The sequence below is a fragment of the Rhineura floridana genome, chromosome 6 (assembly GCF_030035675.1).
Source record: "Rhineura floridana isolate rRhiFlo1 chromosome 6, rRhiFlo1.hap2, whole genome shotgun sequence".
In the NCBI taxonomy this organism is placed as follows: Eukaryota; Metazoa; Chordata; class Lepidosauria; order Squamata; family Rhineuridae; genus Rhineura; species Rhineura floridana.
In genome coordinates, this window is record NC_084485.1 from 108533235 (window position 1) to 108557148 (window position 23914).

At 40.9% G+C, this 23914-nt stretch overlaps 1 protein-coding gene across 3 annotated transcripts; it reads left to right on the forward strand.

Moving 5' to 3' along the window:
• Window positions 1–424: 424 nt before the first annotated feature.
• LHX8 (LIM homeobox 8) lies at window positions 425–22007 on the forward strand. 3 transcript variants are annotated; one of them, XM_061630512.1, is made up of 9 exons: window positions 427–500; window positions 3380–3481; window positions 4126–4290; window positions 9040–9161; window positions 12280–12500; window positions 14491–14594; window positions 19274–19369; window positions 19883–20066; window positions 21437–22007. In XM_061630512.1, exons 1-9 carry the CDS (start codon window positions 441–443, stop codon window positions 21511–21513), a joined length of 1131 nt encoding a protein of 376 aa, XP_061486496.1. In that variant the 5' UTR covers window positions 427–440; the 3' UTR covers window positions 21514–22007. The 3 variants fall into 3 exon arrangements, with proteins under 3 accessions (XP_061486495.1, XP_061486496.1, XP_061486494.1); XM_061630510.1 differs by lacking the exon at window positions 427–500 and adding an exon at window positions 1572–1617; XM_061630511.1 differs by lacking the exon at window positions 19274–19369 and having other exon boundaries at window positions 425–500.
• Window positions 22008–23914: the final 1907 nt, after the last annotated feature.

The following is a 23914-nucleotide window of genomic DNA, read 5'->3' on the forward strand; positions in this document are numbered from 1 at the left end:
GCTGCCTGGAGTGCGTTTGCTTGCAGCGATAAAGATCTGAACATGTACAGAAGGCGGGTTTTACACAAGGAGGTGAGGCTCCAGCAGCCAGCCAAGAGGCGGGGGGGGGGAGAGAGAGGTTCCACCCACTTGAAAACAAAACTTTTCCCCCCTCAAGGGTCTGACATCAGTAAAGTAGGAAAGGGAGCTCGGGAAGAGGCTTGGGAGGGGAGCTGAGGATAGCAGAGGCCTTTGGAGCAAGGACTGGAGAGACAGACGGGGAGGGCTGGGGCGTTTGTTTTCTCTCCCTCCTCTCCTTATAACTTTCAAAGACTCGTCGAAGTTCCTTCTTTTTTTCCTGTGCGGAGGGGAGGGGAAGGGAGGGGGGAGCGCCGTCCTTTCTGGAGTTGGTATGTGAGGAGCACTCCCAGCCCAGTGCCATGTATTGGAAGAGCAACCAGATGTTTGTGTGTAAACTGGACGACAAAGACGTGCCCGCGCTTCGTATCGCGACGGAAAAGGTGAGCCTGCCTCTTTCCCCATACTGTATAGTAAGCCGCCTTCCTCGCAATCTGTCTAAACGTGACCCAGGAGCGGATCCGAATTTGCCCTACTGATACCAGCTGGAACGCGCTTTTCTCCCGAGCAGTTCCATTTTGTTTCCGTGGGACTATTCCGCCTTAAGCGATTTGTCTATGGCAGCTCAAGAACCCCCGGGAATTATTTCTAAGTAATTTAAAAGTCGCTACCCTTTGATAGAAGCTTTTTGTGTGTGTGGTAGAAGCGATTTCCCCTTCCACTACTAATCTGAAGGCAAACTGGCAGGGTTCCACCTAACGTCTATAAGAGATACACCCCGACTGGCGAGGAAGACTTAAAAAAAACAGAGCGGGTGGGGGTGGAAAGCTACGAATTATTATTATTATTATTATTATTATTATTATTATTATTATTATTATTATTATTATTACCACCATTACCTGACATTCAGCTAAAAATAAAAACGTTAGTTAAGTAGGAAACCTCTTCGGGGAAAGAAAGAGGAATCCAATGTATATGTTGCATGGAAGACTGGCGCTGCTTCAACTTCTTACACTGGAATAGACCCTTCACCTTAAGGCACCGCTGCCTTGAAGATTCCCCGTCCCGTTCTGCTTCGAACTATTTAAAGCGAGGGTGGACGGATTTCAGGTCTGCGGAATCGATTTTCTTCTTCTTGAGAATCCGGAGGTCCACCAACCAGAGCCTAAGTGTGTAAAAGACATACATTTAGAATTAAAGAATTCTGAGCCTGCGAATTTGCATTAAGTATCAGAAATTCTCAAAACTGATCCGAGCGTCCACAAACAAATCCATCCCTGGTTACCCCAAACTTTCTTCATTTCAGCAGTACAATTCAGAGGATGGGTGGGGCAGTCAATTTGTTTCTGCTATGGTTAAACAATTGGGGGTCAGAAATCCTTCCCCATCTACTGCACACCGCTCTACCAGCAGATCGCAATCTACCTTCTGTTTGCCCATGATTTAGGGCATAAATCCTAGAGGACAGGGTAGACTGGCCTTTGTATTTAGCGTGGCGATCAACAAGGTCAGCATCCTCAAAGCCAGTTCTGTTGACTTCGATGGGACTACTCCGGGGTAAGTGATTGTTAACAGTGATAAGCCGACAAGCAAAATCTCGAGGGCCATATTTATTAGTCATTCTTAAATTAATATTAAATCTTAATGCCATTTTATTCATTGGACCACGTCAGCTTTTGTTTAACCGTGCATTTAGACAAAACCAAACCAAAGAAATGTCAGCCAGAGTAAATTGTTCAAGGGCTCCAGCCGAGCCAATTGGGTCAGTCCGAGGACCGTTGGATTTAGGAGAGTCAAGTGCTTTTTTAAGGGACTTGGGGATCGTGTCCCTGTTGCTGTAACCTTCCTGCCACTTTCCATTGTACTTTAACTATCTTTCCTAAACGGGAAACATCCAATCGGCGCTTCTATCGCGAGACGCTTGGGAGGACGTTCCATAGAGTTGTGTAGGACTTGCTTAGCCGTGATGGTTCCTTGCAAGCAGCCCTTTCCAGCCAAAAAGATTTCGGTGAGGCTACTGTGGAGCAAGGCACCAGCTAATCGCTGGCAGCCTTGATACAATTAGTAGACCGGGTCACGAATGGGTCCTCAAAACTAGCTCTGTTGGCTTCCGGGGTTATCCATTTATGCTCTGCCTGGAGGTAGCCAACATAATGTCGTTGGACACCAACACTCATCAGCCCCAGCAAGTATGGCCAACGGTCAGGGCTGATGGAAGGTCGTCGTCCAAAACATCTGGAGAACGCCACTTCGGTTACTTACGCTCTAGATTAATTCGATACCACGATCTGTCTCATATTCCATATTGGCACTGAAAGAGGATCAGGCACCCCCTCCCAAAGCTTACCGATGTAACACGCACTCATTGAAATCTTTTACTTTAACTCCCGGTATTGAGCGGTAATCAAGCCATATTAAGACAGCAATCCTAAACACACTTGCCTGGGAGTCAGCTCCGTTGGAAGCAACGAGATTTAATCCTGAGTAGCCGTGTTTAGGATTGCACTGCGGTTTTGGAGGCAGCTCCTCTGTAACTCGACTATGTTTCCCGTTAAGCTAAGTGCGGGGAGGCTTTGGATGCGGAGCTGGTCCGGGTCCGGCTCTGTCCAAGCGCTTTGTTCCGCCTTGCGAATGGAGGAGAGCGGAGTGCCCCGCGGGAGCAGGGGCGGCGGCTTTTGCCCCTCATTCAGCCTTGGCCCCGCAACTTTTCCACTGTGCCAAGCACCCCTAAGTACACCCTCGCTCCAATTGTCCCAAGGGGCGATTGTTTTTAATGACCCCCCCCCAAATTACATTCAGCTGGCTGGTTTCTATTTTTCTTCTGCTGCTCCTTTCTCTTCTCGTCATGTTTCCTTTCTTCTTTTTCTTTTTCTCCTTTTTTTATTACACAAAAATAACCCTCGAGTCTAGCAGCACCTCGGCCTGTTGACTTCGGCTCGAGTGCTTAAAGTGGCAATTTACACCTCAGAGGCCCCGAGCTGGAAGTGGTTGGCGAGCTCTAATTGCGGCGAGCCGCTCGAGCGCCGCGCAAGCTGAGGCATTTTCATTCAAATCGCGCCCGGCACGAGCGCCGGGCGGGCTGCTTGGGCGGCTGCTGTAGCAGCAGCAATTAGCGCTCAAGAGCCCCATTGAAGCGCTTCGCCTCAGGGCCGTCTTCGCCCTCTAATTGCCCTCGTTTAGCTTTGGCTAGAGAAGAAGGAGGAGGGTCGGCAATCTCTCTTCGTTTCTCTCAGCCCCCGCTCGGGGGTGGGTGGAGGAGGAAGAACCTCCGTTTCTCCGCGGCCTTCGGCGCGCTCAGCCGGCTGGTCTCTCTTCACAGTTCCCGAGGCTCATGGCTGAGGAGTGTGGGCGGGTGGCAGCAGCCGCTGCGGCAGCCACAGTGACGGGAAGAAGGCGAAAAAGCGCCGGAGAGACGGGGCTGGTGAGTGAGAGCCGCCACTTTGCCCAACAGGAATGAAGCGGCAAGCCGGGGAGTGACTAGAGAGAAGTCGGCGAGGGTGCGGAACGGGAGTGCAGGCAGGAGGGAGCGTTTATGGGGCGCTGAGGCGGGAGGGGGCTTTCTCTGTGTAGGAACCCAGGCCTGGGGAGTGGCGCCGCCGGAGGCCACCTCGCAGAAAGGCGGCAACGGCCGGACCGGCTCCCAGTTCGGCTTCCACTTCCCAACCCGGTCGGCGAGTTCACTGGGTGGCCTTGAGGCCGCCAGGGCCGGTTCTCCTCCTTGCCTTCCCTCCCTCATCTCTGAGGGGGGAGTCTGAGAGGCTAAAGTGGAACAAACGTGAACGGGACGCCAGAGACTTAATCTTCAACCGCTCCTTTCGTTTGGCATTTGCGTTTGTTCCACTTTATCTTGCGTAGTAATAGTGGAGGCCAGTTGGCGGGAGGGGTCGTCATGGCAGCTCTCCAGCTGGGCGCTTTTTCAGGGGAGCCACAGGCTCGTGGAGGCAGGGAGAGTACCTCGGAGAGGCTCCAGAGAGGGACGGGAGCACGGCAGAAGGACCTCGAGTGTGGGCTCGCTAACAGGCCCGTGTGTGTGTGTGTGTGTGTGTCTGCTTCTCCGCGTGACAGGTGAGCCCCGAGGTGGCTGGAGACGAGGATTCGTGCTCGTCGTCTGCCCCGCTCTCGCCCTCGTCTTCTCCCCGCTCGCTGGCCTCAGGCACGGGCGGCTGCGGGACCAACAAGTGCGTCTGCAACAGCTGCGGCCTGGAGATCATCGACAAGTACCTTCTCAAGGTGAGCTGAGGGTGGGACGCGCGGCCTTCCGCAGACCCTTTCCCGGGGCCCCGCGTGCTCCTGGCTTTGGAATAGTCTCTGTGGGAGCGAATAAGGTTCTGATGGAGTTGATAAATGGGCTTTGATCTAATAGAGTGGTGCTTCAAAGGGCAGGGCGAATCCGCCCTCCTAGATCCAACTTTTGCAAGAATCTCTGTCTCTTGATGTACAAGAGACTCTCAGGACACAGGGAGGTTGTACTTACTAGCAGGTGATCAGTGAAAAGATCCTAGCCCAGTTTTTAAGAACTTGATTGGTAGCTCTGGAGTACCTTTTAAAGGGGGATCCTTTTGAAAGGATCCTGCAAAAAGTACTATCGACCTTTGCGGCGCTGTTCTTTTTCCTTTTAGAAATGGAGTAACTTGTTTCACTTTACTTGCACACTTGACTGAGGGAAGTCTGGAAGCTGAAACTACTACAAATTTAGAGAGGTTTGCTCAGTGTTAGGAGGGCATTATATTTCTAATGTGTCATGGATTAGTAGCCACTAATCAAAACTGAAGCCTAGTTTTGTTGTAAAAAGCCCAGTAATCTGGATTTCAGTCATCAGACTGTCTTGAGTTTTTCAATAGCGCCCTATAAGAGATCCAAAATTTGGGCCATGCTGAAGCTAGAAGAAGGTTCAGTTTTCCTGCTTATTTCCGAAGTGTCTTAATTACCACTTTATAGCACAAACCAATACATGTCTACTTAGATGTAAGTCTCATTGAGTTCAATAGGATTTACTCTCAGGTTAGACTGTTATAAAGAATCTCTTATTTTAAAATGTATGTATTTTTTATCCTGCTGTATGGTCTACAGAGCTGTGACTAATGAAAGGGGTCTTTTTCTGGCATAATAAACACTTTAAATTATTCTTCCACTCCTTGCCAAATGTTCTAAGGTGGCTGTGAGTTCAATATACAACATTAAGAACAATGAGTGTAAAAGGCCTTTGTTGCTTTAAGCTTGATGGAGAAACCAAAGTAAATAATCCCTCTACCCAAATTTGGAAAAAATAATAAATTTTCTGAAATCTCTAATGATTGCAGCCACTCAGAAATGAATCCCTGAGCGGGACACATTTATGTCTCTTTATTGTCTTTTGAGGAACTAGCAAATTAAAGGCTAGTTTGATATTCTCATTTGATATTTTATTACAACTCAAAAATTATATGGAAGGGGATATGTGGGTACAATTGCTGGTTTCTGCATTGGTCTCTTACCTGAAAGGGTATCAGTTCATCTTTTTCTTTGTGCCAGAAATTCTTTGCTTTTCTAGCAGCTAATGTAGGGTGAATTTGTGAGGCAGGCATGATATATTTTATTTTTTAATTAATGCCCACATTTTGCTCCTCCCCGGCCTCCTTTTATCCTTGCAACAACTCTGTGAGATAGGTAAGGCTGAAAGACAGTGAAAGGTCCAAGGTAATGCAGTGAACTTCCAGGTTGAATGGGAATTTGAACCATGGTCTCCCAGGTCCTAGTCTAACAGTCTTAATAGTAAGGGTTCACAAGTCTTTCACCTCTAATACTGAACCTGATAATGCAGTGCTCCACAAAATGTGGTTTAAAAGGTAGCAAAACTTGACTGCAAATGTAACTGGCAATAGTACATATGAATACTAATAGTTTACTCTGTTAGCACTCTAGCATAGAACTTGTGCTGGTCAGGTTGTATCTGGAGTCTTGTGTTCAGTTCTGGGAGCTGCCCTCTAGACACCTTGTTTGTCAGTCATTATAGTGAGGGGTCTAGAGATCAAGTACTATGAGGAATGGCTGAAAGAGCGGCTATGTTAGCCTGGAGAAGATAAGATTAAGGAGAGGCATGACATCTCTCTTCAAATATTCGATGGGCTGTCATGTAGAAGATGTAGCAGATTTGTTCTCTGTTGCTCTGGGGGCAGGATCACAATTAATGAATGGAAATTGCAAGGAAGCAGACTTCAGCTCGACATTAGGAGGAACCCCCTGACAGTCAGAGGTGTTCCAACAGTGTAAAAGAGGTGTTCCTCAAGAGGTGGTGGAGTCCTTGTTGGAGACATTTCACCAGGGTTGCTGTTGTTGCATCCTGCGTGGTAGATCCTGCATAGCAGAGTTGGACTGGATGACCTCCAGGATCCCTTCCAGCTTTGTGATTCTATGACTTCATTTGTTATGAACATGTTGTGTAGCCATCTCTACTGCTGCTCTTAGCACTGGTGGTGAAGTCTGAGAGATAGAATGTTTCTTTGTGAATGGAGTGATTGATCATTTTCACTTATGTGACTTCAGCTCCAGTTTGGGAAAGCAACTTGGAAAATATTCTTGCCCTCTTCCTATTATTGAAGAAATAGCACAGTAGTGTTACATTGTAACTTTTTGGTAAATTTGACTAGCATGGCAGTATGTTTTTTCAGTTGCTGTAAACACCACTGACAATTGGCGGTGGTAAACTCTGTGTAGGTAGGCTTCAATCATAGTTGGTAGTATTGTTTATACAGTATTGAGGCTTAGGCAATATTGTTTATGTATTCTTTGTGTATATCATGTTCATTTTAGAAGGTCCTGGTAAATGACTTATGTGGCTGTTATGTAATTTAAGGTAGTTCAGAACCAGAGCTGCTTATTCATACTGATTCAGCAATAATACTGTACATTGAATACAAAAAAAGTTAATGAACTATACCTCACTAACAATTTTTAATCTTTAAAATGATGAATTGCCAACAGGACTATTAAAAAAATATTCCTTATCATGCGGGATCCTAGACAGCATCTGACTTTGCTGATTAGCTTACGTCTCTAACTTTACTGGCTTCCTTATCTCTCTAATTTTGTCAGAGGAAATGTCAAATTTTCACTTCATAGATTTTTATAGTAAGATTGTCCGTCTTTTTGAAAGAGGCCACAGTGTACAACCAGTGTGTCTATTAATTGGTGCTATGAATCCTGTATAATAAACAAAGTGCTGAGTGAGAATCTTTTGAGCTACAAAGTTTAATTCTTTTAAAATATAATATTATTTAAAATATATTAAAGCGTGTCAGTTCACACAATTCAGCAAAAACCCAAAGCTGTATCTTAACACACTAATAAATGAAGATACTCAGAATTAGTCACTTAAAATGCTAGACTGTGGTTTGCTATGTGAAAAACTAAAGCAATTGCACAGTGACTGTTTGGTTTGAAAGCATGGATGATCCATCAGCTCATCACCTAATTCAGCAAAGCAAACTAACCTCTGATACAATTGTGACTGATCCATGATAAATTTCACATAGAGAAGCAGCTGTCATAATTGATTCACTTTCTCATGCAATAAATGGTAATCTGTTCAGGGCAACTTCACCCTTAAGTGTAGTTCAGGGTGACATGGTGTCAAATACTATTGCTTTGCTAGATTAAGCAACTCCAAAGTTATCCACGCCATGATGCCTCTTCCCATAATCTGTTAAAGTTTATATAAACATTTATTCTAAAGGATAGAATAACTTGAATAGAAACTTGTGTCCAAATACTAGGTTTTGGCTTGGGGCATGTCTACACTAGCTCATTGTCATGTGATATGTCACTGAAAATTGCTCAAGGAAGTGGTATGCCTTCATGTCATTTGTATTGTACCACCATAGTTTCATCCTAGCAGGGGCATTGTCAGAGGTGATCCTTGGGGAAGAACCTCCAGATCTCCTCCCCCTTTCCCCCCTTTTAGAAACTTATTTTATTACTCTGCATTATACGTATGTGCCAAATAAGTGAACCGTGGTACCAGCAAGACTCCAGCCACCTGTGGTCTTAATTTGCTCAGAGGCAAATTAAGCCCTGAGAACAAGAGCCAGAGTTTGTGTGTTGCCTTCTGAAAGTTGCCCTGAATTACACCTTTACATGCAAATTAAATATGTATGTTAGGCCTCTGCCTCAAGTCTCTTATGCCCCTGCAGGCTGGAGTTTCACTTGTGATTACTTTGCGTGGTTAAGGTGTTGGACTATGACCTGGGAGATAAGGGTTCGAATCCCCACATAGCCATGAAGCTCACTGGGTGACCTTGGGCCAGTCACTGCCTCTCAGCCTCATGAAAATCCTATTCATAGGGTCGCCATAAGTCGGAATCGACTTGAAGGCAGTACATTTACATTTTTTTTTAATTGGTGCTAACTTCCTAATTCAGATGAATGTGTGAAAGCCTGCCTGGAAATTTCGCAGACAACAACAAGAAGGTTAGGGAATAAAGGAATAAAATAGTTCTCCCCCTCCTTCCCAGGTTTTTTCCTCATGGGGCTTTCACATCTCTATCGCATCTCCTGGGGCTCTACATCTGGAACAGTCTTGTCTTTCTGTATAGAAGACTCTTTGGGGGAACAAAAATAAAATAAAGAAAAACCCTTATTCAACTCAGAATACATTCTACTGTTTGTTCTACTCAGTCACTACAGATACATAGTCCCTCTGGGAAGAGAAGCTGTTTCTGGGTTTCCACAAGCATTTTTCTTTTTCTTTGCATTAAACAGAGCTCCTGTATTACTTATTCATTTCAGTGGGGCTATATATTGGAGAACCCCTCAACAAGTTGTGCCCCTCTTGTGTGTGAAATTATTACTACTATTACAAATTACTTTTGTGGTTTCTTTTTAAGTCAGTGGAGTCTCACACTTTGAACTCTTTAAGTATTACTATGAATATTATTTTCTTAAAGCTCTGTTTAGTTTACTTAAATCATTGTTACCAAATATATTTTTTTTCTCCCTTCATAGGTAAATGATTTGTGCTGGCATGTGCGGTGTCTCTCTTGCAGTGTATGTAGAACTTCTTTAGGAAGGCACACCAGCTGCTATATCAAAGACAAAGACATTTTCTGCAAACTAGACTATTTCAGGTATACTATACATTAATTATTTATTTGTGTTTATTGCATTTATATAACCCTTTCTCATAAGGTCCTATAGGTGGTTACAATATTAAAAAACTAAAATAAATAATACAAAATGTAAAGTCCTGGGGCTGATGGGCAGGGACAGTCCAACTGGAGCAGTCCCTGATGTTAACCTTGCCAGCCTCCATCACTCCCTTCTTCCTTCTCACAGGACAGACATTGTCCATTAGTATCTTAGTATTTTGTAGTTACAAATGTACAGTTGTGAATTCAATTGAAATAAATGCAGTGCACACTGAGATGCACATTTGGATCCATTTTACCCTGGATACTTTAAACTGGGAGGGAGAAATCACCTTGCAATTTAAAGGGTTCTAGCAGAGAAGACAAAAAGTCCTTCCCATGTGCATTTTGTGCAGCTAATTTCCAATCCCTCCCGATCAGCTGTTTTTTAAGCTACAAATTAGCTAAAGTAAGCTACAGTGAAAACTGGCAAGGTTTCAGCTGCTTACTAAAAATTCAGTTGATTGGAATAAGACATTTATTTTAAGGTATTTCTAACTACCTTTTAGGGGCAAACACTCATAAGGCAACTTAAACACAGAATACATAATAAAACAATTGAATGCATGTGTTTTCACCTTTAACCTTCCATACAGTGCATGGTAAGTTTTACAGTTGTGGAACTGGAAAGACACAAATTGTGCCACAAAATGTGAAAGATCAGAACTGCTTGCCTTGTTAGTAAATGAAGGAATGGAACAAGTTAGTGAAGGGGTGGGCAGGCTTTCCAGATGTTATTGGACTATAACTTCCTTAATCCCTGTGACTATAGGCCAGGCTGGCTGGGGCTGTTGGAAACTTGAAGCTAACAATATCAGAAAGGCTACAGGTTCCTGATCTCTCCTTAGTGCTGATTAGTAGCTGTTATGTGGCTGCTTTCTTAGTAGTTGGTCATACCTATTATTGCTCTGCTGCTCATGAACCATTTCCCCCCTCATCTTATTCTCCCCTCCTTGATTGCATAATTCAAAGCTTGTATACCACCGTGTAATCATTGGCTGGATCGTGCTCAAAGCTGAGCGTTTGTCGGCCCCATTAATTGCAGTGGAAGATGTCTAGGTGACAATACAATCCTATGCATATCTTGCTTAGATGTAAGTAAGTTCCACTGAGTTAAATGGAACTTAGTCCCAGGAAATTGGGTATAGGATTGCAGCCTAATGCTCTCACTGAAATCAATAGAGCTGGCAAACTGCTTAACATCACTGGATAATGTCCACTGATCCTGATTAAAATAATTATTTTACTGGCCCTGAAGATCTGTTTCGATGCTTTTTGTGCAGCGACTAACAGTATTATTGAGGGTTTGGGGATGGAGCATGATTGGAAGAATGTAGTGATCTGATTTCATCAAATTGCAAAATAATTCCAATATCAATATTTTAACTCAATGTTTTCTATTAAGCCCTGGTGTCATCTTCCTGTTTCCATCTACTCCCACAAATTGTAGTTGTTTCCTCCAGAAGGAAAGTATTTCTATTGCACACCAACACTTTGGGAAGTAAACTACTCCTGTCTCCTCAGTGCATCTGAATTTACTAAGGTAAAATGTGGAAATACTTTACTGCTAGAGTAAACTACTGTTATTGAAACTGTAAGTAGAAATGCACTTTTTGTTTCCTAAAGTGCTTTGGATTTATGATTGTAATGCAAGTACCTGGCCTTTCATCCTGAATAACACCTAATATGTCTGTTGAAAAGTTAGAATAAAGACCTCAGAAACCATTTTAAAAGGTGATAACCAGTTCCATGAAGCCTACAGATGTGGGACTCTGAGATGCTCCTGAGAAACACACTGCGCACTCACTTGTATTAATTTTTGGTAGTGTTGGGAATAGTTCTGTGGTAGTGTACAAAGTGGCTTACTATTCTCAGCTCATTGACCTTCTGTTTTGATGCTAACAATTGAAGGAATAGTGTGTAACCCTCAAATAAATATTCTGTGTGTAGTAAAATAGCTTTTCTCAGATTTATCTTATCTTGACATAGTCACCGATGCTTCAGTAACCATTCATTTGGATTATTGTAATGCACTCTAGTTGGGGTTGCACCTAGTGCCGTTCTGCTGCCTGCCTTTAGTTAGAACAGGTTGCAGAGTGTGTGTTAAACACATGCTTATTACCTTTTTAAGGCCGTAAATGGCCTAAATAAACCCTTTTTACTGGAAGGCGCACCTACTACTACATATTTCTCTCTATTACGTGATATCAAGATATCTCTATTACAGATTCCTTCTTTTTCTAATAGCTGAGTTTGATGGAGCAAGGCATTATTGATGGTTATATTGTCTCTTAGGATGTACCCAGAGGAATCCATCTCAAACAACATTATATTCTTTTTGTTGCTTAAATGACTGCTGAAACCTTTCCCCCGGAGTTACCTAACTGTCTTTGCTTTTGACTGTCGTTGCTGAGCTGCCATGCATCTCTTTTGTATTTACACTGCTGATTCCCCCATCCCTTTTTTGTACTGTTCTTGTTTGGCTTTTTAGTGTACAAAGCTTTATGTGTTAAATATTAAATATTTTTCTATTTTTTAAAAACCTATAATAAATTAACAGTAAGGAGTGCCCTTGCCTTTTTAAAACAAGCAGTCCTTAAAAAAAAGTTGTAGAATTCTATCTGACTATTTACTATCCTCTTGCTTTAGATAACAGATATAAAACTTATAAATGGAATTGCTAACAATTTTTAAATCAAAATACCATATAGTATTAACACTATTATATGACATAACAGCGCTCCTGGGCTGACTCACCTCAAAGCAACCTGCCTTGCCCTTAGGTGATCTCTTATGATTCCCACAAGAAGCCCTGGAAGGCATAAGGGAGTGGCATCTCAAAAGTACAAATAGTAATTGCAAAGCGAGCAAGCCTTCCTCTGTCGGCAGGAATTCAGTGGAAATTAAGCGATGCAAATCCCAGCTTTCAATGTGACCAATAGTATTTACTATGAACTTCAGGTAAACAGAACCCATAAGGTAACTTCATAATCTAGCTTGAGTGGCAATTAAATGACGAGTGGCTGCTGTTATTTGTTCTACCTTTCTTTTGTTATAGACGGTATGGAACCCGTTGTTCTCGCTGTGGCAGGCACATCCATTCTACTGACTGGGTCCGAAGAGCTAAGGGAAATGTGTATCACTTGGCATGCTTTGCCTGCTTCTCCTGCAAAAGACAGCTTTCCACAGGGGAAGAGTTTGCTTTGGTTGAAGAGAAAGTCCTCTGTAGGGTACATTATGACTGCATGTTGGATAATCTGAAAAGAGAAGTTGAAAATGGTAACTCTCCTTCTTGATGTTAGGTCCCTAGGGTGTAGTCCCCCTTTTTCATGTTGAGACAAATAAATCTTGGGTAGATTCTGGAAACAAGTTTTTAACTTGATCAGTTCTGTAGCTGATGTTATAAATGTATGGCACACATGCAATCTCATGAAAAGTTGGCAATCTGTACTCATGTTCTAAGGAGGATTTTACCTCTCCTCCACTTTCCTCCATTTTTTATTAGTAGCGCTGCCATTGTAAACTTCTCTTCACACAGGCTACCTCAGATATTACCAGTTTTTCTATGAGTGCATCATAATTATTTGTATTCATCCTCTCAATACAGGGATCAGAAACCATTTTAGGCTGGAAGGCCAATTGTTACCTTTCACTCCAGGCAGACTGCCACTGTGTCAATCACTGGGCATCATAGTGATGTCAGGTGATGTGATGCTGCGCTTTGAAGTCCTGAATGTCAGGAGTTCGAAGTGCAGTGTAAGACTGTTTCAAAGCCATTTGCAAGCAGTGTTGTGGTTCTCTTTTAGATGTCTAGTTTTCAGACATTTAAAGGAGTCATGCAAAGCTGGTTCAGAGAGCAACACTAAGAGGGAGAAGCAGTTTCCATTGAATGGAATTTGCTTCTCCCTCAAGCTAGGTATGGTCCCACTGCTGATGGGCAGCTGATGGGTAGGTGGAGTGAGCCTTCTTTCAGCAAAGGAACAAACAGGAGCCTGCTTTAAGCTCCTCATTGGAGCCCTGCCTTCATCTGCCCCACACCTGATGTCATGTATGATGTCAAGTGTAGGGAGGGTGGGTGGGTGTAGCTTCCCCAAAATGGCCTTTTTGGCCAAACGAAGAGGATTGGCAGGCCAAGTATGCCCCATGAGCTGGAAGTTCCCCATCCTTGTCTTAGATGGATGCTAGCAGAATTGCATTTTCACTTTGAAAAAAGATGTGCACTACTATTACTTCAGATGCTAAAGTCTGCAGCTTTTTCAAAGCATGGTAGCCCAAGCCCATTCCGTGTTTGTCCTTCTCAAGCAATGTAGTTCTATTTGATTCACAATTGCAGAGAAGTTGCATGTTAACATTTCACATCAGGAAGAGTAGACTTGCATTGCAATTCAAGCCCCCTTTGTGCCAGTCTGGGCAGGAGGTTGGGTTGGGCAGAGGTATCTCTCCACTGGCCTCTGCCAGCACTGAGCTTCCCCACTCCACCCACCAAATGTGCCGATGGGTAGAAGAGCTGGCAGCAAGGTCCCTGCTGGTGGCAGTCCATTGAAAGCCACAAAATGGAGTATTCTGGGGTTAGGAAGGGGCTGAGTTGTTCTTGGATCCATTGGATCCGAAACTGGCCCCACTGCCATCATGTGATGACATTGCACCCAATCACTGAACTGGCTCCAGGTTTAGATAGCAATTTGCTTGATCTCTCCCTCTGCCTCCCCTTCTACCCTGGCCAGCAGGAACAGCAAGACTGTGGATGTAGTGGTGGACCTGCTGTTCTATTAAGCTCTGCTGCTCCCCAGCTGGGCTTGGATTGCTGCCTAAATTGTCTGAATTCAGCCTTTGACAAGAGCCAAGGAGCTTGATTGCACTGTTCATGCAAATATAGCATTTGCCACTTTCTCCCTACTCAACTGTAGAGTAATACTGATTTTTAATCAAGGTCCATACCATACCATACCTGCTTTTAGCAGTTTATGGATTCGCTTGCCCTCCCACCCCATATAAAGATGAAGGTCTGTGCTTGCAGTCAGGACACTGATCTGAAACAGTGCTTAAATTATGAAACACCAAATTTTGCCCATCTCTCCAAAGGTATAAAACCCTTGGTGTGACTTTGAAAACTCCAGAGCAATACTTCCAGTTTCAAAGTAATGAGAAATTGGTATTTCAGTTCAAGAATATCCTGATTATAATAATTTTTTCCTGGTGTAATGTCTATAACGAATTACGGATATCAGTACTAGCAAACCTTGGACATTGTCTTCTTTTTTAATTTCAGGTAATGGCATTAGTGTAGAAGGTGCATTATTAACAGAACAAGATATTAATCATCCAAAACCAGCAAAAAGAGCTCGGACCAGTTTCACAGCAGATCAGCTTCAGGTAGAGCACTGGCATGGTACAATGTTGTAATAAAAGACAGCTGTGGGGTATGGGGCATAATTTTTCCTGTGCATAATGTAAGAATTCTGTTAAATCTAGCTGGATGTGAAGAAACTATTCTCTTCACTACAGACTATTTTTCTTGGTATCAAAGGCACAACCTGTTTCTGGGATACTCATGTGAGTGTTAGCTGTTCCATGTGAAATAATTACTTTTCCAGTTTTTTCTATTTCCCTGAAGACGGCTAGAAATTCTGTAAGTGGAAAAGTAAATGCTGATCTGTTTTGACTACTTGATGAAATTCATTAAACCAGACACTTCCATCAGGACACATAAGTACAATAGGAGACTAAATAGTTTTAGTTCTGTGTAATTTGAAGAGAGGCACTAGAAAATGTACAGAAAATAGCTGTACAGGAAACATAGGTTTTCAGTGTCTTATATTTCACCATAGATGCCAAGCAAGTAGCAATCAAAACTGTGGCTCTTCAGGATAAGCACCACTGTCAAGTTTAAATTAGTATAAACTGTAGCTGTAGTGATGTTGGGGTCAATATAAACTTGGCTGTATGCCCAGCTGATATCCATGTGCTCCCCCCAAAAAATCACATTGCTACAAAGTCAATACAAAGGAACATGTATACACTCTCCTACACCATCCCTGAGTTCAGTTATATATATATTTGCTTTATTCTGTGGTAGATAAACTGGAAGGTCCTTATTACTAGTTAAATACTGGTAATTATCAGAGCTACTTTTTACTTTATTTTGTAGTATATAGGCTGGTAGATCCTTATCACCACAAACTATCTGCTTATTAATACTTCCTGCTTTATAGTCAATTCTTGTCAGTACTTGCTGAAGGGAAAGACCCACCAGTATTCTCCACACTCAATGCTTGCCTAAGTGTCCACATTGTTTAAGAAACAGAACAATTCTCTTTGCAAACTCAAGCATCGCTTTATTTCAGGATAAAGGCATTTTATTTGTGTGCTTCACATTTTTAAAATCAGCTTGCTGTCCTCTTTAAACAGGACATAACTGCTGACAGAATAGAGTTTCCAAATGTTAATTCAATGTATGGTTAGGAATGGTTATTTAAAACATAATAAAATGCATGGAACAGTATGTTCTAGATACTAGATAGGCAAGACTTATCTGTGCACCATGTGTTTTATCAATCTGTTGCATTGCTTGTGTTGCAGCCTTATCTACTTTACCCATCCTTAACAATCCTAAGAGTGGCACGTAGGTTTGAGGGTGTTTCCCCTCTCAGTGTGTAAGGTCATACAAGGAATTTTCTATGGCTCCCTGGCATACATGCTTTGCAGCCATGGGTTTGCTGTAGCATAATGTGTGAAGCACCCTTGTATATTGTGTTCACATACTTAAAACAATTATTTTACCATTAGATCTTCAACAATGGTTATCCTTCATATATAAATTTCATACTTTTCAGAGTCTTCAATTATCTTTTCAACCCTTTTTTAAGTGTTACTCAGATATTTTCCATATGGAAGCAATTTTAGCTTAGGTGATATCAATGCATTAATTATTTTTAATTATTAATACATTAATTATTTTTATCATACTTTTTTGTGTCAGGTATGTTTTACTTGAGAGTGAGGACCATTGCTTCCAAATAAGTATAAATAAAGCCTGATTCTATACATATTAAAACTTATATTCTATCTTTCAAGGCAAAATGCACTAACTTAAAATAAAACTATATAATAAAACTAGACAAAAGTATAATCCATAAATCAGCACTAATAAAAAGCAATTAGAAAGCAGAAATAGATAAGCAAAAAGGAGGAAAATTAACTTAAAGCCTGTTGAAATAATTTTCAGTTCCTGCTAAATTATATCTTTATCTCCAAAGTACTCCATTTTGGTATGACTTTCATATGGAAAGTACCTACTCCTGGAGAATCACATCACCAGTAGTATGTGTCTATGAAAAGTGTGTATTTTAGCTTTTTAAGTGTGAAGTCAGTCAGTCTGTAGTATGTTAAGATAACTTTCACTGTAATCCTACACATGTCTACTTGGAAGTAAATCCATCGAGCTCAATAGGGCTTACTTTCAGGTAAATAGGTATAGGACTGCAACCTAAATGTGTAAAGGTAGAGCAGTGGGTACATGGGAGGGCCCACATATACAGCAGAGCTTTTAGGCCCTACTTCCAAAATACTCTTTTTCTCTTGTCTATATCATCAATTGAAAGTATACCGCAGGAGCTTCAGATATAGCATTTTGAGGCTTCACTCAAGAAAAATGACAGAGGTAGGCCCAGCAGATGCAGTAAAGCCTAAACCTGTCTTTGGATCTGTGCTATACAAAAAATTATCTGTATGCATCAAGTCTATTTCTTTATTTCTTCTTTAATTGTATATCCCATCTTTTTTTCCACATCTAAAGCATCAAATAATATTTAGGTAGCAAATACTTAATTACCTTGAACTCATGTTATAATCTCTAATGTGGAGTTATTCCTTCACTAACTTCTTTATAATTACATTATTGATTAAATTTCTTTATACTTTATAGATTTGAGAAAAATGCTTATTTTGAAGATAAGTCTTGCATCTCTCCTGACACTTTATTATGATTCAGTTGTAATTTATGAAAGAAGTCCCTGAAAAGGGCTTTCTTTTCATATGAAACCTCTCAATACATTATTTTATAATTGTGTTACCAACATAGTTGGATATGGGATGGTATCAAACAGTTGGGTTTTTTATCAACCCAAAGACCCAAATCCATTGGGGTATCTGCGATGCTCAGTCCATTTCTTTTGAGGTTGTTTGCATTCTTTGAAAATGACAATAATTAAATGTTTAATGTATAGCTGCTGTTGTAGTGAATTAGAACTAGTGTGGTCAGTTTAGATAGCCTTTACTATTTTGTGTAAAGGACTAATACACTAAGGTACTGTAGCTAGAATTAATGAATATTTGGATGTTTATAGCCAAGCAATGAGAAGAACATCTGTTTAAATTGCATCTAACCTAATAAAACCACTATTTCTAAATAAAAGGGAAAAAAGGCCACAACATTTACAATAAATTTGACAGTTCCTGCAGAGGAAAGAGAATGAGTGCCAGTTCTTCACTTCAACTTAACAATCAAACAAATAATAAAATAAAATGAGAATTAGGGAGGCCAACTGTTGTTCAGATCAGTACTTTGCCTGCTACGGGCAGATCTAGACTAAAATAGTCATATCAAGTTCCATTGAAATCAATGGGTGGTAAGAGTTTGCTTGTCACATTATGTTGGAGAGCAGCCCTTCTGTTTGCAGAATAGCCCCTTCTGATTGCAGAGTCCTCCACTCACGGAAGTGAAGTGTGCAATTTTACTGATTCCCTTTTCCCCTCAATACTGTGATGTTCCAGAGAGTTCACTAGCTATCTGGAACAGATTTTCAGGGGGTGCAAAGGGCTACAGGAGGTAAGGGAATCGGCAAGAATGTTATTTCCTTACCCTTATATGAGCAGGAGTATTCTGTGGGTAAAATTCCACTCATGGAGCTCTGGACCCAATCCATTGTGTTGCATCCCAATTGCTCACCGAATTGTCCAACAGATTTCTGCTCACATAACAGTACTTTCCCTTTCTCGCTTCTCCCTTTAACTCTCAGCACACCCCCCCAATCTTTGAATGGTCCACCAACTCTCTGTACCAGATTTGGTGCTGAGGGAAGTAGAGAAAGTCCAGTCACATGATATTGGATGTTGCCCATTGCCTTTATTGGGCCATTTGAATTTATATGGGCATTACAATGGGGAGGGTACTGATTTCTAACTTTAATCTTACCCGAAAACTGGAAGGTTTCTACCCCAATATCATGAGGTTTTTCTTTAAAAAAAAAAAGGTAAAATGCTGGCCCTTATCAAGTAATGGCCAACTTCATCTGAAAAGTCTTACAACAAACTGTAACTTGTCTATGTGTAAGTGAATTTTCAGTGCACTGGTAAAGATCAAATGAACAATAACACATGCTGGACAAGAATTCAGCTTCAACTTGACTTAGCTCCTGAAGGTACTAGGGAAGAGGAAAAACTACCTTTTAAAAATCTTTTCACCGTAGGATTCGAACATAACTTTTTTTGGGCATGGTAACTTCACCAGGAGGTAACCTTTAACCATGTAACATGGTGAATATGTTTTATGAATATGCCTTAGCATAACAAACTATTGTGGCCATTTAATTTTTAATGGCTTTCTTCCACTTTGTTTCATATTAACATTATTCATATGTGCAGAAATATTGCCGAGGAGGCTTCTATTGTCATGTGACTGCCCTGATAAGGCCAAGAGTAGTTCTTGCCACATGAAGGTGCATTCATGTAATACATTTATCACATAAAATGGATGTGATCAAATTGCCTCATGGTAACTTCACTACATGAAACCAACTCTCAGTAACAAATGAGCCAGAACCTTGCTTTGATTCTCCCCCCCCCCCAAGTAATGTTGTATCTAGCACTTGAGCTAATCTGGTCATTGGGTGGGCTTAGCCTGCCTTGATGTGGTTAGAAGCCTTTTATGTGAAGAATACACTCCTCAAAACTGCTATTGGAGGTTGGAACATCTGCATCTTGATACTTAGGCAGTCTGGCTAGTACGTAAAAATACAATTTAAAAATAAAAAAATACTTCTTGCATTTTCCAGGTAATGCAAGCACAGTTTGCTCAGGACAACAATCCAGATGCACAAACACTCCAAAAACTGGCAGAAAGAACAGGCTTGAGCAGGCGTGTGATACAGGTAACTGTACTGCAGTTACTTCACAAGTACTGTGAGCGAAGCTTCTTAGCAACATAAAGCTCCTAAGAACAGTTTTCCTATTTATCAGTATTCTTTAGCTAGAACAGATCATGTGTACTATCTTTTACAGCAGTCTTAAAACATCATTTTTTTCGGGAAGAAAATGCACAGCTAATGCCTTCCATCACATATGTTCACATTGCTGAAGGAACATGATTTAGGGTTGCCTTATGTGTGCCAGCAGCAATGTGAGTCATGACCCATGGTGAACTCTGACATCAGAAGGCCCACACAGAGCTCCCAAACTTGTTGGTTGTCCTAACTTCAATGTATATAGTTTTAACTTGGGTCTACCTGCCATCAGTAAAGAGCACACAAAAAAGTTATACTTGCATTGATATGGAAAAGACCCACAATGAAGCTACAGTTGGTTTTAAATATTTTGTTTTAATATGTATTTAAATGCCTGATAGTGAACGCAATCGGCCTCTTTTGTGTCTTTCCATTTTCTAGGTATGGTTTCAAAACTGCAGAGCACGCCACAAGAAACATGTTAGCCCCAATCATTCATCTACTACTCCTGTTACAACAGTCCAGCCTTCTAGGCTTTCTCCACCAATGTTAGAAGAAATGGCATATTCAGCATATGTACCCCAGGATGGAACAATGTTAACTGCTCTACATAGTTATATGGATGGTAGGTACATTAGCTTGCTATAATTACTTTATAGATTTGAGAAGAAAATGTGAAATGCATCCTTTAGCTCAGGATGGGGCACCATGCAATGCATAGGCAGCCAAAAAAGCATTCATTTTGTGTTTAGTATTCTTAAATCTTGTACTGCTTTTCTGGGTTTAATTGGAATATATTATATATTGTTTAACTTTATATTTGCCTCCTTGTGAAAATTTTCAGAAGGGCAAGATAGAAACTTATTAAATACATTCTAGCTTTTCAGGTTTTTTTTTAATGATTCATAGTTCTTTGTTGCAGTGTGATGTTGATAGCAATATCTGCTAATGGCTTACAAAGCATGCAAAAACTCTACATATGTTATATGTACTCAGAATAATATATGACCTGTAAGTCAAGGTGTCAAATTTTGGCTGTTGGTATACTTGAGTGGGCATGAAGGTACACCATATGTTTTGGCAAGCTCTAGTCCAGGTTGGAAAATAGGTGGAAGCCTTGCATAATCTTAAGTCTTTTCTGTGTTACAACATTTTCAATGATACCTCTCACTTTGAGAATAGGTAGGGCTCTTGATTATAGCAGAGAATCTCCCTATAATGACAAATGGAGCTTTCCTTTCCAATATACCTCTTCATGTTAATTTTTATGCGTTTAAAAATGTTCAGAACCCATGTTCATTAAGTCATGTTCTTACGGATTTTTGTAAAGGAGCAAAAGGAATGAAGTATTCAAAAGGTTTTTAAAATAATTATCATTTAGATAGCACTTACTAAAAAAAACCACCACTATCCTAGCTCTCTGCATCGGTCAAAAAGCTTGAAACTTTTTTCTAAATCAAAAGCAAGAAGTTCTAATTCCACAGAGAGCCTAAATAGCTTTCATCTTTCAAATCAAGCTTATTGTAAACGGCATCATTTTCTGATGAAAAAAGTCTTGTGGCACCTTAAATACTGTCAAATTTTATCATGGCCTAGGCTTTTGTGGACTACAGATGCTTCTGAAGTGGACTGTAGCTCACGAAAGTTTATGAAATGATGAAACATGTGAGTCTAAGATGCCACAAGACTGTTTTGTTCCAGCACAACGGTTATATGCATTGTTTTGAATTGTAGTCAATGGATTAAGCATATCTGCAATAAGATACCTTCCTCACAACTTGCAAAGTTGTCTGGGTAAAATAGTTCATTTGGGAACAGGCATTGGCATAAAGATCTGAGAGGCACTGACATTCTAGAAATGAACTCTTGCACAAGCTGGTGAAATGGGCGCTGCCTGCTGCTGTCCTAGCCACATTAATGCAGTTCAGTTTGTACCCGCAAGTAATATTTTTCTACTTCTTGTTAGGCTGACCAGCAAATTTTTCTATTTTGTAGCTCATTCACCTTCTGCTCTTGGACTCCAGCCTTTGCTACCCCATTCCATGACACAACTGCCGATAAGTCACAGCTAATTCATTTATTTCAGGGACATGACACTAAAGAGGTACCCTTGAGTCGCCTATTGTATTCTGTATTCAGTTTAATCTTAAATGACATCCATAGCATTTTGAAGACAATTTTGTTGCCCAGGTATGTAAGTGTACTTGGCCTGCAAGACACTTTTATGGATTTCTCCATAAATATGTTTACAAGACTTATTAAAGAGAAACACCTTCTTTTGTACTGTCTGGAAGTAGTCCATTCTAGTTACGTGTTTGTTTAATTTATTTATCATCAAAAGAGCACTTTGCTAAAAGGCAGGACTGACAATTGTGCAAAATGTTTACAAATCTTTGTGAAATTGTAGTTCATCATTAGTTTGTATCTGTAAGTTATTGTTATTAAAGTATTACTTGTATTTGAGTTACATACAGCCTATACTTTGACGCTTATGTCCATGAGCTGGCAAACCGTCAGTTGCCAGTATTCTCCAAATGACCTAAATAAAATCTTCTGTTATAGCATGTCAAGCAAACACGTTGTGTTAATGGTATAATCATGTGTATTTATAAAGGACAGCCTGATTTTACTAGATTAATTTGTAAGGAAAGGTATAGTAAGTGCTCTAACCATATGATTTTGGCAGTCTCCTCCAAATTGGTGGACATACAATTATTTAACTATAAATGGCATTGAAACATCAAGGATGCACATTACAATCTAGAGAGCAGACTATTGTGGCTACTTCAAAATGTCTGTCTTCCTGTTGGCTTGGCTTTTTCCACAATATATTTCATGCTCTATGGGGTTATTTTCCTATTAAATAAGGTCATGAAAATCTTTAAACAGCCCCAAAGCTGATTAAAACCTGGCATGACTTCCTGATGTAACAAAAGCTTGAATAGATGGATATTCTTCACTTGAAAATAGTTTCATCCATACATGTACATGTGCCCACAAACCCACATCTCTCAAAGAGGGGCACATCATTGTTTTTCAGAAAAGCAATCCTGATCAAGTTGGTGTATCAGATGCATTAAAAAGCTTGTTTATTCATGAGTCTTGTTGTGAACAACTTAACTAATACTAGTAGCTTCCAACTATTGTCTCAGCCAGTACCATAAGTATAAACTTTTTTAGCTTTCTGAAATCTAAATATGACATGAGGAACTCTGATTGCCTGTGGTACACAGAGCCACATTTACCTTAGGGGAAACTAGATACTGACTAGGACATCATATTTTCAGGCGTCTCAACATCACTGAAAAGGGAGGGGGAAAGTATCTCCCTCTTCTAAGATATGCCTCCTGAAATACATGCATGAATAACCTAAAACCACATAATGGGGCTGTGTTCAATGGTGTCACTCAGTTGGATCGAAGAGGAAAGCAATTTTCAATAATTCCCCTGCTGCCACCCCCTTAAATCTGCTCCAGCACAGATTTAGGGGGCATGGGGGAGGGCGAAAATGCTTCCTTTTCCATTCCACTGATGGAAGCCTTACTGTCAACACTATTGGATACAACCCATTCTTTTTACCCTTATGCAGATTTAATTGTTTAAATTCATATGATTGAAAAAGTTCTTTAATGACACCACTAATGTGAAGTGTAAAGTTTTATGTATTGCAGTGATCTAACTATTGTTGAATGAATTTGGAGAAGGGCATTTTTCACCATAATCATCAGTTTCAGATTTGCAATTTTGAATATAAACATGAATAGTATGCACCATGCCTTCGTGCATCAATTTTACATGCCTAGATAGGCACACCAACATCCTACATCCGGTCTGGTAACGCACAGGTCTCTGTTTTGTGTCCAGCCCTACTTTCTGGTCTATTTTTGAAGTACTTTATGTTTTATCTGGAAAAGCTGAAATGAATCCTCAGGAACCTGGCTAGTACTGCTGCAGCAGATATGTGTATGCATTGGTGTGACTGTCTCTGGGTGCCTATTGGTGTCCCTCATGAGCTTCTAATTTCTCCCCCTACTACAAAAATGCCTGGAGTACTTTTGAAACAATTTTGAAGGGTTTTCTTTTTTTGTAGTATATGAAAGGGTAAGAGCACATTCATATATGTGTTCATGAAATTCCCTCATTGATTAAAAGAAGCTGCTGGAAATCACAGCAAACCCCTGCTTTTTCCCACAGTGTGGCTTGCCTCTCCCCTGCCTCTTGGTGGGGATCCAGCTGCTTGTGCTGGATCAGGGTAGTGCTAATGAAAGAACTGCTTCAGCTATTCCACAGAAATTGTCTGTAAACAGAATACAGCAACCTTCTGGAACACTTTCAAAGCAACCTCCACTTGTGGTGAGTTCTTGTATTTAGACAACTCAATGTGCGTATATGTTTCCCAGCAAAGGTAAGTCTTGGCCGGAGCTGTTGCAGCAACTGAAGTCATGCAGCAAACTCTTCATTCCTCAAATCACA

Excerpts from the sequence above, each read along its gene's own strand:
- LHX8 (XM_061630512.1), top strand. The coding sequence starts at position 441 with ATGTTTGTGTGTAAACTGGACGACAAAGACGTGCCCGCGCTTCGTATC. Across the intron at positions 12,501-14,490 it reads GAAAAGAGAAGTTGAAAATG|GTAATGGCATTAGTGTAGAA; the intron begins GTAACTCTCCTT and ends TTTTAATTTCAG. Across the intron at positions 19,370-19,882 it reads TGAGCAGGCGTGTGATACAG|GTATGGTTTCAAAACTGCAG; the intron begins GTAACTGTACTG and ends TCCATTTTCTAG.